Source organism: Chiloscyllium punctatum, chromosome 7 (assembly GCF_047496795.1).
Source record: "Chiloscyllium punctatum isolate Juve2018m chromosome 7, sChiPun1.3, whole genome shotgun sequence".
NCBI lineage: Eukaryota > Metazoa > Chordata > Chondrichthyes > Orectolobiformes > Hemiscylliidae > Chiloscyllium > Chiloscyllium punctatum.
In genome coordinates, this window is record NC_092745.1 from 89514691 (window position 1) to 89529974 (window position 15284).

Below are 15284 nucleotides of genomic sequence, written 5' to 3' on the forward strand. Positions count from 1 at the left end.
GATCACGGAACTTTATTTTTGAGCTTCCATAATTATCTAATAATATTTAATTATGAAATACATATGGAGCATTAAACAAGAGACATTATAGTAATATTGCCTTGACCTTCAAAGGTTTTACTGTTGCTGAATCCACCATCAACATTCTGGGGTTACCACTGACCCAAAACTGAACTGGACTAGCCATATAAATATTGTGGCTACAATAGCAGGTCAGAAACTGGGAAGGTTACAGCAAGCACCTCACCGCCTGACTTCCTAAAGCCTGCCCACCATCTACAATGCATATCAGCTAGGATTAAGTGAGGACGGCAGATGCTGGAGATCAGAGTCGAGAGTGTGGTGCTCGAAATGCACAGATCAGGCAGCATCCGAGAAGCAGGAGAATCAACGTTTCGGGCAAAAGTCCTGACCCTAACCACCCTCATATTCAAGGGCAGAAGTTACATTGGAACACCACCAAGTTCCCTTCGAAACAAAAACTATCATAATTTGACATATATCACTGCTCTTTCATCAAAAACCAAAACTCCTTTCGTAATAGGACTGTAGATATATCTACATCACTGCAAAAGTTGAAGCTGGTGGCCCAGCAGCAATGCCTTAAGTGTAATTAGAATGAATAACGAAAGCCAGCCTCGCTACTGATCCAAACATCCAACTAAAGAATAAAACGTTGATCAAAAACAATTCAAAATAGTTAGTTCATATGGGCTAGCCATGTAAAATATATGGCACACTTGCCAAATAGCAGCCATTGGGTAGTCTCAGGGTGTGTGACTACCTTGGGGTGAATTGGGTGAGGAGTGAGGAAGTGGAGAATATGAAGGAATGAGGGAGTGTGGAGTGTTTGAAGAGTGAGGGGATGGGGAGTGGGTGAGGAGCGAGGGGATGATAAGTACACTGTTTTGGATACTTTTGGGCCTCTGGCTTTGTGGCACAGAAGGCAAGAAGGGTGAAGAGGACAGTGATAGTGATACGGGATTCATTGGTGAGGGGAACAGACAGGAGATTCTGTGGATGAGAATGAGACTCCTGGATGGTATGTTGCCTACTGGATGCCATGGTCAGGGATGTCTTGGACCAAGTCTATGGCAATCTTAGAGGAGAAGGGGAGCAGTCCAAGAAATCGTGATGGACATCTGTACAATGACATAGCTAGGAAAAGAGAGGAGGTCATGAAAAGTGAATTTAGGGAGGTAGGAAGGAAGCTAAAAATAAGGACCCCAAGAGTAGTAATCTCTGGGTTGCTGCCTGTGCAACATGTTAGTGAGGGCAAGAATAGGGAGATATGGCAGACAAATGCGTGGCTGAGGAGTAGGTGCAGGGGGTAAGGTTTCAGTTTTGTGGATTATTGGGCTCTTTGAACTTGAGAAGCACGCAGTATACATTAAATTGATATGCTGATGCAGCTCATTGCTCTGAAACATTGGCCAAGTGAGATGCAGACACAGTTTCAGGAAAAGCAAGGGCAGGATAAGGCAGGGGCAGGTTCAGTCTGCAGTAGTAGGAGGTTTTTCTAGGATTAGGTTGGTCACTTCTTTTATTTCCAAATCCACACAAAAAAAAGTCCTGATCAGAACACGCACCTGTGTACAGGCTGTATGCACCTCATACTCAATCCATTCATCCTTTAAAACTAAAATTGATCACAACTGTAAGACCGTAAGTTTTGCAGCACATGTAGGTCATTCGGTCCATTAAGTTGCTCCACCATTCACGAGATCATGGCTGATCTGATAATCCTGAACTCCACTTTCCTGCCTTATCCCCATTAACCTTCATTTGCTTATAGATTAAAAATCTGTCTATGTCAACCTCGAACACACTTAACAATAGTTTCGACAGCCCTCTGCGATATCGGAAACCCATGTCATTCAGATCCCAAATTAGGTGGGAAAGTGACTTACCGCTCACATGCAGCAATTACTTTGAGCATCCAGTGGATACTCAATGTGGAAGATGCAATGGGCTGAAAGTCATGTCAATTGGATACACCTCACTTTCAGGTAGGCATTACCCTATCAAATGTTATACTCTCAAGTAATTTTTCGGTCATGCAGTGCACCAACAGTTCCTTAGTCCAAAGGATAGTTTAGAAGTAGAAAGCCGGCTTGGTGGGACGGGGATATGTATGGTTAAAAATTTTAAAACATAGCTTTTATTATTTTGTTTTGAAATAAATAACTATTTTAAATATATATTCAGAATTTTATTCATCTACGTTAGTAAGACTAGTTTACAAGAACCCAGTAAGTTTATATCACTGAAAGACAATTTTAACAGCACTGTCAGTTGTGCAACAGTGACCATTTTAACAGTAATAAACTTTGACAGCTGAAATAGAAGAATGCACTGTGGAGATATTATCAAATAATGCTGTCTTTAAAATGAACTCCACCCAGTAAACTTGTCAAAAAGAGTTACTGTAATCCACAGAATAGTCTAACCCTCAGGCAAAAGAGTCAGACGGCAAAAGACAGGTGTGCTAAGTTCTAATACTTGTGGTTAACAATGTGTATCTACTCATTAGTTTTGTATGTGACAAATTCAAACATTTTGAGGTTTGTCATGCAACATCAGGCTATCAATCATCTGGCAAGTTAAAAGCCTATGTTTCTGAACAAAGCTTTCCAGTGTGACGCACTGCTACATAAACTCAAACCTGAGAAATTTCCATTTGCGTGACCTGATTGCAAATGTAGCATTTCTGTGCTATTAGGAAAATACAAACCCCAGCAAAAAATGTTTGGTCGAATAGCTCCTTCCTTTGAGTTAATTGAACAAAGCTTTTTTTAGTTATACTTGGGCCAAACTGTAAGTTTTTGGGTTTCAGAATTAAGTACAAATTTGCCCAAATCATAATAACAGCAAATTAGTAACTTGTTCAATAACATCACAATTGGTTTTAAAGAAAATTTGATAAAGTGACTTTAAGATATATTTCCTAAGTTATGAAAAGCAAAAATCACAAGCTGATGGTGTTATAAATGTCTTCTCAATTACCTTTTGAAGAAAAATTCAAGGGATGCAAATAAATTTGTGTTTTTTGCACACAGGGATACAAATGCATCTCATGAATCGACATAGGATGCATCTTGTGGCTCCTAACTTGCGTTTTTAGTGCCCATTTAATTTAGCACTTACTTGAAAACTGCCAGTCTCAGTGACTCTGCTTTGCCCAGTTTTATTTTAAGAGCATAGGCTTGTCAGTGCTAAGTTACAGCTGCCAACCCTTGTGGCTTACATTGCATTTTAGCAGAGAGGGAGGGAGAGGCAGGCAAGTTGTCACAGTTCAGAGCACTTAAGAAGAAAAATGTTGCTGTTCAATGCAATGCTGTGGCAGTCACATTTATAGAATGTACCAAGCAGCAGAATACATAGCAAACACATGGCATAGGCTTTAATCAAATGGTCAAGTCTGCAAGTTGAAGATGAACAGTCTTGTGTGTGGCCAGTGAATTATGAGCAGTCAATCAATCATGGAGCTCATTCAATTGCAGTCCATGGGATCAGCCACTATCAATCAGAAGCTTGGCTCTTGCTGTCTGGGATTTTGGACCACAGTCAATCCTGTATGCCAAGTGCATTCAGTATGGGACTTACAGGTACATCAGTTAGCATGGAGACATCTACTGAGATTCAGGGCGTTCCTGCCTAGTCAGTTTGGGGGCTGAGGTGTGATTCACTGGAATGAGTTGCTAAGGGGATGCTTATGACCAAAGAGCATTAGTGGCTGTGGCAGGTTCCCAAACTATCAGCATTTGGCCTCAGTATGAAAAGACTATGGTTATCAAGGTTGTGGTAATTTGTAAAGCCACATGTTCATGGTTAGATTGGGAACAATAACAGATGTATAAAGGGGTTGCATGGAAATGGGAGTGGGATGGAAAGCATTCTGCGAGAGCCAATTGCATTAATCATGTATCCACAGATTCAATAATGCCATCTACATGGCATTGTGATTCATGGCAGTTAAATTTTAATTCTTGCAAAAATTATGAGCTCAAGCAATCATCACTATTACACAATTTGCACTCACTGCTCCTTGTCATGCCAGATCAATTTGGATGCTAACTTAAAGTCTCACCAAGGTTTGCGTTTCAGAATCATATTTCACACCCGAAATTAGGTGTCAATGCAGAGTTGCCACATTTGCACAGTGAACTATAAATGTTCAACAACATTTGATAACTGGGATCGCCTTAGCTTGAAAGAATTAGATGGGGTAGAATTTTTGAAGTGCATCCAGGAAAGCTTTTTGTGTCAGTACATTGATAGTCCTCCTAGAGATGGGGATGTAATGGACCTAATTAGAGGGAATGAAGCTGGTGAAGTGATCAAACGATTGAATTTTCAGTGGGCAAGCATTTTGGGGATAGCAGCCATAACTCTAAGTTTCAAAGTCATTCTAGAAAGGAATAAATAGAGTACCTAAATTGGGGGAAGATTGATTTCAATATCATTAGACAGGACCTGACAAATATACACTGGGAGCAGCTATTACAGTTAAGTATACATTTGTAAAGTTGGAATCTTTTAAAAGTAGTACAGTGAGAATTCAGAGCCAGGATGCTCTTCTCAAGAGAAAGGCGAGTGCTCATGGGATCCAAGGCAAGTTGGCAAAGTGGATCCAAAATAGGCTTGCAAATTGGAGGCAAATGCTGATGGTGGAAGAAAACAGAAATTGCTGGAAAAATTCTGCAGGTCTGGCAGAAATCTCTAGGAAGAAAGCAGTTAACTTTTGAATCTGGTGACTCTTCATTACGACTGCTAGTAGCTAGGAAAAAGTGGTTATTAAGCTGAAGCAGAAATGGTGGTGGTGGCGCGGATAAGAGGAAGCAGCCCAGAGAGAAAGACAGATATGAAAGAGGTAGGTAGACAAGGAGATAATGGATAGGAGGCCAGGATAGAAGAAACGTTGAGATAATGAGCTAAGAGTGAGAAATTGGGTTAGCTGTGCAAAATGCAATTCATATAATGTTATAATGGGCCTAGGAGTATGTGGGAATGGGTGACTGTAACTGAAATCCATGTCAGAATAGGACCGGTTCTTGGGTGTGTAAAAAACATAGGAGGACGGAGTCAGGCTCTAATGGTATTGTACTTGATGTTGATTCCTAAAAGCTGCAGGGTCCCCAAAAGTAAAAAGAGATGCTGTCCTTCGAGCTTATACGGAGGCTGGCTGGAACATTGCAGCAGGCTTACAACAGAAGTGTTGGCATGATAGATGATGGCGTTGAAGTTGCAGGCAACTGGAAGTTCACGGTCATTTTTGCAAATGGAGGATATTTTTGAATTGGAGGCATGTAACCAGATATGTACCAAAGGGTTTGATGCTGTGATTGTGCTGTTATGTACATTAACGAATTGGATGTGAATGTATAAGGTATGAGTGGCAAGTTTGCATATGATACTAAAATTGTTATGGAGTGGTGGGCTGAAGGGGTTCCGTTTCTGTATTATGAGACTTTTTTTTTAACATAACAACTGTAATGTTCAAGAATGTCTTGCTGTGGGAGGGCAGCAAGCACAGTTGATTGATGCTACAACTTCACACTCTGAATGTAGCATTACAACACACATACCCTAGGTTACATACTTCAGAGCTTTCATCAAGACTTGTCTTAGGCCTCCTTTCAAAGCTTCCATGGCATACTGTCAGAGCATAATTTGATGCTTTTTTTATTACTCTATGAGGGCTCAGGAATACTGTTGCAGAAATTCTGTTTTATTTCTGACATCCCACAGATTATTGGTTTACACATCTGACATGGACATTGGTAGATTCCTGATGAAATTGCTGCACAGGCAAAGACAGTGTCAAAGGAGAGAGGAATTATAAAATTAGCAACAACAGTAACCTTTAGTAGCTACCACATAGCCTCCAGTGAGAGCAGCAAGTGAAGATCTTTGAAGGAGATGGAGAAGAATTATCGAGTCCTGCATCTAAAGTCTTCTCTGTCATTTTCTCCAGCACTTGGAAACATAATCTAAGTTCAGACTAAGGATTTCTTGGTCATCGATATTGAACTGTATTATCTGTTGGAGCATAACTTATATTTGGAATGCATGGCTATCCCATCATGGCAATCATCAAGGTTACAGCTGCCTAGACTTTTATGTCAGCAGATCGTTTTGAGGAGCAACAGGGAACCAGTACATCAACTCCCAGTCTTCAATCCATAGATATATCTGGGCAAACACTGATGCAATTTTTTTTCTCTCTAGATTACACCAGCTTATATTCCTCCCCTGCTACGAGGAGAGTCAAGCAGTCAAATTGGATTCTCCACTACTGCTGACTTCCATGGGTGCAGGATGCAATAGACTGCACCCATACTGGTCATAGGCACTCTCAAAGCAACGTAAGGTATTGGTCAACAGAAAATGCTTCCACTCCATCAGTATTGAATGGTCAGATTTTGATCATGTGTCTCAGATATGCTGAGAACTAATGATGTGTACTAATGATACAAAGTAGTCATGGGTTCCTGCCTCCTGCAAGTTCATCAGGCCAGACAGGGATAGTTGCTGGGTTATCCACCTCAGAATGGCTCATGACACCTTTACAAAACCCTCAGTGATCCAGAATGAAAATATAACACTGCTGCATCATAGTGGAATAGTCCTCCCAAAGATGAGGTTTAATGTCTGTATTACTTTGGAAAGGCCTTGCAGCAGAGCTGAGAAAGGACAGGTTACATTATTGTGGCACGCTGTGCCATTGCAATTGGAGCTGGCAATGGGTGAATGTCCTGGAAATAGAGCAATTTTGGGAAAACACTAATCTTCTGATGATGACAGCCAGTGAGAGGATCAGGGCATTAGGTGAACATCCAAGTGGTCAAAATATAGCTGTGCATCATTGGTCATCAGATGGAACTTCATTTAAACCTGCTTCCAGAATGAATGAGCTGGGTTTTGGCTTCCTTTCATTGTGTAACATTCCATTGGATAGATCACCCTTAGATTGCTAAATTGTCCTGAAATCTCAGTGCATCTAACAAGATGAATTTAACCTGAGAAACGTCGTGTGCAGTTTCTTAGTAAACCATTGCACTGTGAGGGAGTGTGGACATAAGAACTGCCGATTGTACACCACACAGCCATGAGTAGCAGTAGCCCCTTGAAACGTTATGAAGCAAAATGAAACTTTGCCTCCAGAGGTGTGTGGAATCATCATTGATTTAACATTGTTACTCTCAAGATGGGTGCAAGTGGGGACGTTTAACGTTAGGCACGCCTACCACATTCCCTGCACACTGCTTGTAGACTCAGTGTTGTCCATGTTTAAGTGCAACGCTTTGGCTGGAGTCATGAAAGTCATGGTTCATGGATTCCAGACAACTGGTGCTATTGGTAGAGAAAGAATCAGTTAGTGGCAGAGATAAGCATTTATTGGCTTCTTTTGACTGTTACAAATACTTTCCTTTTTGGGATTTGTAAAGAGGCTGCACATTTCAGAAATGGGCGTGTGATAGCACCGGGTCCAAAAGCGATAAAGACACTAAAAGACATTTTATCAGTGCATATGAACATGTATTAACAAAGTGCAAAAGAAAATTACAATGACGTTACCCATGCCATCAGTGTGTCCTCAGTATGTTTTTCTCTTCCTTTCTCTCTTGTGACATCAATGCACAGTCCTGAAATCTGCAGTTGGGATGGAGGGCTATGTGCTGCCTAACTTTTTCTGCAGCTGCCAATTTCTAACTGGATGTCAATGCATTCATATGCCGATCAGCATGCCCGGGCCACCTCAGTGACTGTGCAGCTGCTGTGTTGGAGGAAGCTTGCTCTGCAGTCGATGCTGCTGGATCTGGAAGGCTTGGCCAGTCATTCCTTGGGGGCACTTAGACGTCAGCTGTCTAGGCCTGAATGCCCTGCTCATATGTAGGTTTACCTCATTGGCCTGGACTTCTACAAACTTTGGCATCATAGGGAAGGGGAGTTGGAAAGGCCAAGCATCATTGCCCTGAAAGGAAATGGTACCTGGAGTGAGGTTGAGGTCCCTCATCACTCCCAGCATTATCAATGAAAGAATCAGTTACTGCATTGAGGAGGAATGAAAGGTCTTCATCGGTAGATATTAGGAACAAAAAGGAGGCAGTCACACTGCTAGGTGTACATTAGAAACACCCATCAGTAGGTGGGTAATAGAGGAGCAGATATATAGATACTTCACTAAGCTGCATTAGGGGATTTCAATTTGCCCAACATTAATTGCAATAGTCATAGTGTAAAAGGTTCAAAAGGGGCAGAGTGGACTGCTTTGTCCTAGATGGTAGCAAGCTTCTAGAGTGTTGTCGGGGCTGCACTCATCCAGGCAACTGCAGAGAAGCATTCTATCACACTCCTGACTTGTGCCTTGTAGATGGACAGGCTTTGGGGAGTCAGGAGGTGAGTTACTCACCGCAGTATTCCTAGCCTCTGACCTGCTCTTGTGGCTGCTGCATTTATGTGCCGAGTCCAGTTGAGTTTCTGATCAATGATAACTCCCAGGATGTTGATAGTGAGAGATTCAGTGATGGCAACACCATTGAATGTCAAGGGGCAAAGGTCAGATTGTCTCTTGTTGGTAATGATCATAGTCTGGCATTTGTGTGGCACAAATGTTACTTGCCACTTGTCAGCCCAAGCCTGGGTATTGTCCAGATCTTGTTGCATTTGGACACAGATGCATCAGTGCCTGAGGAGTCATGAATGGTGCTGAACATTGTGCAATCATCTGTGAACATCCCCCATTCTAACCTTATGTTAGAGGCATGGTCATGATGAAACAGCTGAAGGTGCTTGGGCCTTGGACACTACCCTGAGGAACTCCTGCAGAGATGTCCTGAAGCTGAAATGACTGCCCTCCAACAACCATCTTCTCACGTGCTAGGTGTGACTCTACCCAGTGGAAAGTTTTCTCCAATACCCACTGATTCTAGTTTTGCTCAAGCTCCATAATGCCACCCTCTATCAAATGCAGACTTGATGTCAAGGGCTGTCATTCTCACCTCACCTCTGGAACTTAGCTCTTTTGTCCATGCTTGAACCAAAACTGTAATGATGTTAGGAACTGAGTGGCCCTGGCAGAACCGAAACTGAACTGGGATTCATTGGCAGTTATTGATCAGAAGTTTGAAGTGCGTAAGATTATGAAAGGCATAGACAAGGTGGATAAAAAGCATTGTTCCCCTTTAGTGACAGGGAAGAACTGAGGGATATCAGTATTAGTACAGAAATGGGGCCTGGAAAATTGAGGGGATTGAAGGCAGATAAATTCCCAGGGCCTGATAATCTACATCCCAAAATACTTAAGGAAGTGGCTCTGGAAATAGTGGATGCATTGGTGGTCAGCTTTCAGGACTCTTTACACACTGGAAGAGTGTACAGATTGGAGAGTAGCTAATGTTACTCCAATATTCAAAAAGGGAGGTGGAGAGAAACTATGGGGCTATAGACCAGTAAACCTAGCATTAGTAGTGGGGAAAATCCTCAAATCCATTATCAAGGACTTTCTAGCAGAGCATTTGGAAAGCAGTGACAGAATCAGACAGAGTCCGCATGGATATATGAGGGGGAAATCATGCTTGACCAATCAGTTGAAATTCTATGAAGAAGTAACCAGTAGAGTTGACGAGGGAGAGCCAGTTGATGTGGTATAGTTGGACATTCAGAAAGCATTTGACAAAGTCCTGTATAAGAGATTATTGTGCAAGATTAAAACGCATGGCTTGGGGGAAGTGTACTGAGATGGATAGAAAACTGGTTGGCAGAGAGGAAACAAAGAGAAGAATTAATGGGTCCTTTTCAAATTGGCAGGCAGTAACTAGTGGGGTGCCACAGGGACTGGTACTAGGACCCCAGCTATTCACTATATATTAATGATTTGGATGAGGGAACAAAATGTAACATCTCAAAGTTTGTAGATATTACCAAATTCGGTGGGAGGGTGAACTGTGACAAGGATGCAGAGATCCTTCAGTGTGATCTGGACAGGATGGGCAAATCAATGGCAGATGCAAAATAATTTGGATAAATGGGAGGCTATTCATTTTGGAAGCAAAAACAAGGCAGCAGATTACTACCTGAATGGCTGTAAATTGGGAGAGGAGAGGGGAAAGTGTGCAGCAGCATTCAAGTGTCCCTGAAGGTAAACATACAGGACAGCAGGCGGTAAAAAAGGCAAATAGTATGTTGGCCTTCATTGAGGGAGGTTTCGAGTACAGGAGCAGGGATGTGTTGTTGCAGTTATGCAGGACCTTGGTGAGGCCACACCTACAATAATGCGTGCAGTTTTGGTCTCTTTTCCTGAGGAAGGATGCTCTTGCTCTTGACGAAGTGCAGCAAAGGTTTCCCAGGCCGAGTGTGGGGATGGCCGGATTGACAGCTCTATTCTTCCCCCCCCTGCCACACCTCCATTCACTACATACCTCAGTTCTCTCTCCGTTTCACATATATTAAATAAATGGCCAACAGTTGCTCAGAGTGGGCAGCTTCCTGATTGGCTAGTTTACATAAAAAGTCAGTGGACTGAGGTCACTCCGATTGAGCTGCTTCTTGGGCAACTTCGAGGATTTCTGGCCAGTTCTGAGAGTGTTTAGCCTAACTGGCCAGAAACACAAAAAGCTGTCAGAGAAGCAGCTTAATCAGAGTGACCATCTGTTAACTGACTCAAACTTTTTAAAAGCTCCCAACAATCACAACAAAGAGTCCAAAGGCAAAATTCCAAAATCCATGCCATTTACCAGAAATTTATAATTTCTGAAATGAAAATACATAGGAGTTATTTACTTTCCTAAAAGTGAGAAGTAGTATGATAAGATGCTTAGATGGCAGGTTGATCATGTACAAAGACAAAAATAAATGTGAACAAAAGTAAGTTTATAATAAAGCAATACACAATATGAAACAAAACAAATACCAGGCAAATCAAAGTCAAATACTAAAAAGTTGAAGAAAAGGCTGCTATTAGATGAGCAAAATTATTGGAAAAGAGTGCGACAAAAACCTTGATAATATTGTTCAAAGCTTTTTCAGCTGTTAAGAATCAAAGACTTGGCTGCTGAATGATGCTGTGGTTCTACGATTCAAGGACAGATTATAAATAATCCAACATATGGCTGAGATGCTAAATCAGCACTATACATTGGGCTTTATTCTTAAAGATGATGCTGAAATGACTTGGCATTCACAGCAAGATTACTAATACTGCTGAGTATGTCACCTTGGGTATAAAGAGGAACCTTAAAATCAGCTGCTGACCCAGACGCATCTATCAGTTGGTCCTTAAAATGTTGTGATAGCTCTATGCTAATCTGTGGCTTTTTATCAGAAGTAGGTGGTGGGTGGTCAGTTTCAAAAGACATATACAGGGTTTTTTAGTGACATGAGGTCCTCATAGCAAGCACTTTATTGCCAATTCAGTAGAGTTTTGAAATCACTACTGTAAATTCAGGAATCATCATGGGTGAGACTAAGGCTTTGGAAACAGCGCAGAGGAGGGATCCAAAATGAAATCTCAGTTTAAAACATTTCAGTAACTCACATAGATTCAAATAGGAAAATAAACCAGAAAAAGCTGGAAATATTCAGGAGATTTTGCAGCATCTTTGGACAGAAATGCTGTGTCAGGTATTACGCTTCAAAAAGGAAAAGGCGCAGAATTAAAATAATGCAGTAATTAAAGGCAACATGAGGAAAACTTTATTCATACAGTGCATTGTTAAGGCATGGAATTCACTGCCTGGGAGTCTGATGGAGGCAGGTTCAACTGAAGGATTCAAAAGGAAATTAGACCTATCTGAAAATAATGTGCAGAGCTACAAGGAGAAATGGGGGAATGGAACTCAGTGAACAGCTCATTTGGAGAGCAGGTACTGACATAATCAGTCAAAATACCTTCTTGTGTACTGTAACAATTCTGTCAAGGTCAATGACCTTTTGTCAATAATCACTAATTTGTTTTTTTCAGATTTTGGTCTGTATGGTTTAAAGGAGCAAAGATTTGGGGAATTCAATTGTGACTTACAAATTTTGAAGAGCTAGGTATGTCCTTGAGGGCCAATTTCAAACAGATTTTTTTCTATACATCCTGAGGTATCACTGGTAAGGCTAACAGTTATTGTACAAAAGTCATTGGCCTTCTTAAGGTGATAGTGACAGCCATCTTGAACTGCTGTGAACTGGGTGATCAAGGTGCTCCCAATAATGGTGTATAATAATTTTTTGAAGGACGATTTGAATACAACTAAGAATTTCTTCAACTTGCTAGGTAATCTCACAGGGCAGTCAAGGGTCAGTCATATTGCTTTGGGTCTGGAGTCCTCCGGAGGAAAGGACAGCAAAGCCCCTTCCTTCAAAGTCATAGTGAAACAGATGGTTTAAGACAATCCAGCAGTTTTGTGGTATTAGTTTTTCATTCCAAATTTATGTACTTTACTGAACTTAAGTTCCCCACTCATTGCTGTATCTTCAGATCATTAATCCAGATCTATGAATCTTTTGGGCAGTATGATAACCACAAAGCTTTCATATGCCATTGTGCATAGAGATTAAGACAAAGAAGGGTTCATGCTAGACAAGAATCAGGCTAAATGTTAGGTGATTCTCTGTGTTCTCGAGGATAGTGAAGCAGTGCATCAGGTTCCCAGCTCTTGTGGTGAATTTGGATTCACTGAATTCCTTTGAGAGAGTGCTGAACATGTTTCTGCTTGGGGCAGAGATCACCATGTACAAAATGCATCCGAATGTAGTCCATTTCCTGCAATATTGCTGTCATCCATTCCCCCACTCTCTCAGAACAAAATACGGCCCCTCCCCTCCGTTCTCACTTTGCACCCCAGCAAGCTACTCAGCTTAAAGAAAATTATGTGATGTATGGTGTGATTGCCAGTGATGCCCATATACTGTGCAAGAATACAACTCATGTGACATTCCTATCTTCACCTCATCTTCATACTCAGCACTGCTGCAAACCTAACAGTCGAATCTTATAGTCTGCACTCACTGCCAGGAATACAACAAATAGCCACATCAGACCATAGATTGTTCCAAACTCACTGACTCATTTCCCTCTGTATTGTAAGACAAGTTGCTGGAAGGAGACAAGGATATTTGCGTGCTCTCATTCTCATGGAGAAGGCAGTGGCTACTGTCACTGGAATAGTCATCAGAGATTATTTCGATCACATTGCCTGAATTTAAGTTTGAATTTTGATAAGCTACAAAGGGGAGGCCCTTGAACAGTTTTCAGAATTTACTTTAGAACACAAGTTTGAAGTATGAAGGAAGAAAAGATCAGTAAACAAGGCAAATGAAATCCTACTCAGAGTGGAATTCAACATTTGCAATAATTTGACATATTTTATACCAATTTTAATATTGGCAACATCACAACCCAAGTTAAACTCGAGCGCTCCAAAATATATAAATGATTTAATACCAAAACTAAAATTCTCAGACTTGAATCCTTTATCCATACTGAATTAGCAGGCCTTAACTGAGTTACAAGTAGCTCCAAGCGAAAGAATAAAGAAACCAGACTTCTTGGATTAATGGCTATCCAATGACTTCCGAGCAAAAGTGTGTTGTCAGCACAGTGGGTGAGGACAATATTGCATTCAGCAATATTAAGCTTGCACTTGCCATACACACATATGATAGTGAAGATTACCAACTCTGATGGAATAGTTTTTGCCAGTTTTCAGCTTCAGGAATGAAAGAGATGATAGAAAAGAACTTTTATAGCTTTCATTAAAAAAAAGTGCAGAACACCAAATTTTTATAGTTTGAGGAGTTGGTTATGAAACAAATGTTTTGTTTATTGGAGCCAAAAGGTGCATTAAGTGCAATAAGACGAAATATGGAAAACTAATAAATCCCTTTTAAAAGGAAAATTTTGTCTCTAGAGCCATTTTCATTTTTTTGGAATATTTAATTTGTTCTTTACTGAGTCTCCAATTTGAATTTAGAAAAATATTTGTCTTTTTATTTCATAAGACAGTCTAACAGATTGTAACAAATAAAACGCCTAAATATTTTCACATCTCTTTACCTCATCCCTTATATCCTCTTGTTGTTGCGCTGTGAAGATCTCCATGGCATTCATCAGCCGCATCATCAGATCATCTACTGTTGTATTACCTAGCAACAAAGGGACACAATCGAGCTTTAAGCTATTAAGATTAATGCATGTTTGATGGAAGCAAGCAATTTGAGCTTTCATTAGAAAGGCATTAAGAAGTAGCACTTTTTTTAAAGTAGTATGAATTCAGGATGAGATTGAATATATTGTGTGCTTGCACAGCTATTTTTAATTACTTTCTAACTAAAAATAAGTGAGTTAAACTGAGGAAAAAAATCTGAAAATATTTTATTTTATAGCGGCGTAAATTTCTTGAGAACGATCAATTTACCAAAATGCAATTTGACACTGATTATTTGCGCGCGCATCATACACAAACATAAGCCAAAGCACTGGGTCCAAATTATCTCATCCGTATTTGAACATTCAAAATGAAAAATGCAACTCATGGATTTTTAATATTTGCCACTGTCTTGTACATTCTGCATATGAATGACACTTAAAACATATATGCTTTCTACTTGAAATTACCTTGAATCACATTCAAAACTTCATTGGATGATCGTTTCCCCATAATAATAAGAAGCAAGGGAAACTGATCAGTTTTATATGTTCTAATGGTCTGTGCCACAACACTGCCAAAATGCCTCGTGCACATGCTCAAAAATCTGAAGAATAGAGGAAGAAAACAAATAGGTCAAGCAAAGTGTCCAATAATCAGTACTTGTCACCTAATCAAACCAGAAATTGAACATTTACTTGATTACAAATTAAGATTACTTCAATATTACAATTTAAGAGGTTTTGAAAAAATGCTTTTCAAAAGAAAGATTTTCTCATACTTTGTACTATGATGTTTAGCATGTTGAAATTAATTGCGCTACTTCGTCAGTGCTGCTATATTGTTTTATTTAAACACATCATGTGCATACTACACCTTGAGAATGCAAATCTAAAATATTTCTTTTTGTAAAGTGGCTGACAGCTCATTTGGCAAAATGTTAATCTTTCTAGTTATATTGCTCAATAATCATGACGATTTAATGCATCTATGAACAATCATTTTGAAGGGGTGGTGTAGCGAAGTCAATCTGTTAACTTATAATGAATAAAATCGGATAGCAAGAATTGGGTACCTGGAATGGAGCCCTTTCAATTTCCCAATCCTTAATACATATGAAAATTTATTTCATAACAATTTTCGCAC

At 40.3% G+C, this 15284-nt stretch overlaps 1 protein-coding gene across 1 annotated transcript in view; it reads right to left on the minus strand.

Annotated features, from left to right (window-relative positions):
- The window catches only part of faf1 (Fas (TNFRSF6) associated factor 1), a 391777-nt gene that overhangs the window by 65687 nt on the left and 310806 nt on the right, over positions 1–15284 (minus strand). The window contains exons 14-15 of the mRNA XM_072574268.1: positions 14609–14745; positions 14048–14136 (exon numbers count right to left, since the gene is read on the minus strand). Coding sequence (XP_072430369.1) covers positions 14048–14136; positions 14609–14745 — 226 coding nt within the window. The remainder of the gene's footprint in view (positions 1–14047; positions 14137–14608; positions 14746–15284) is intronic.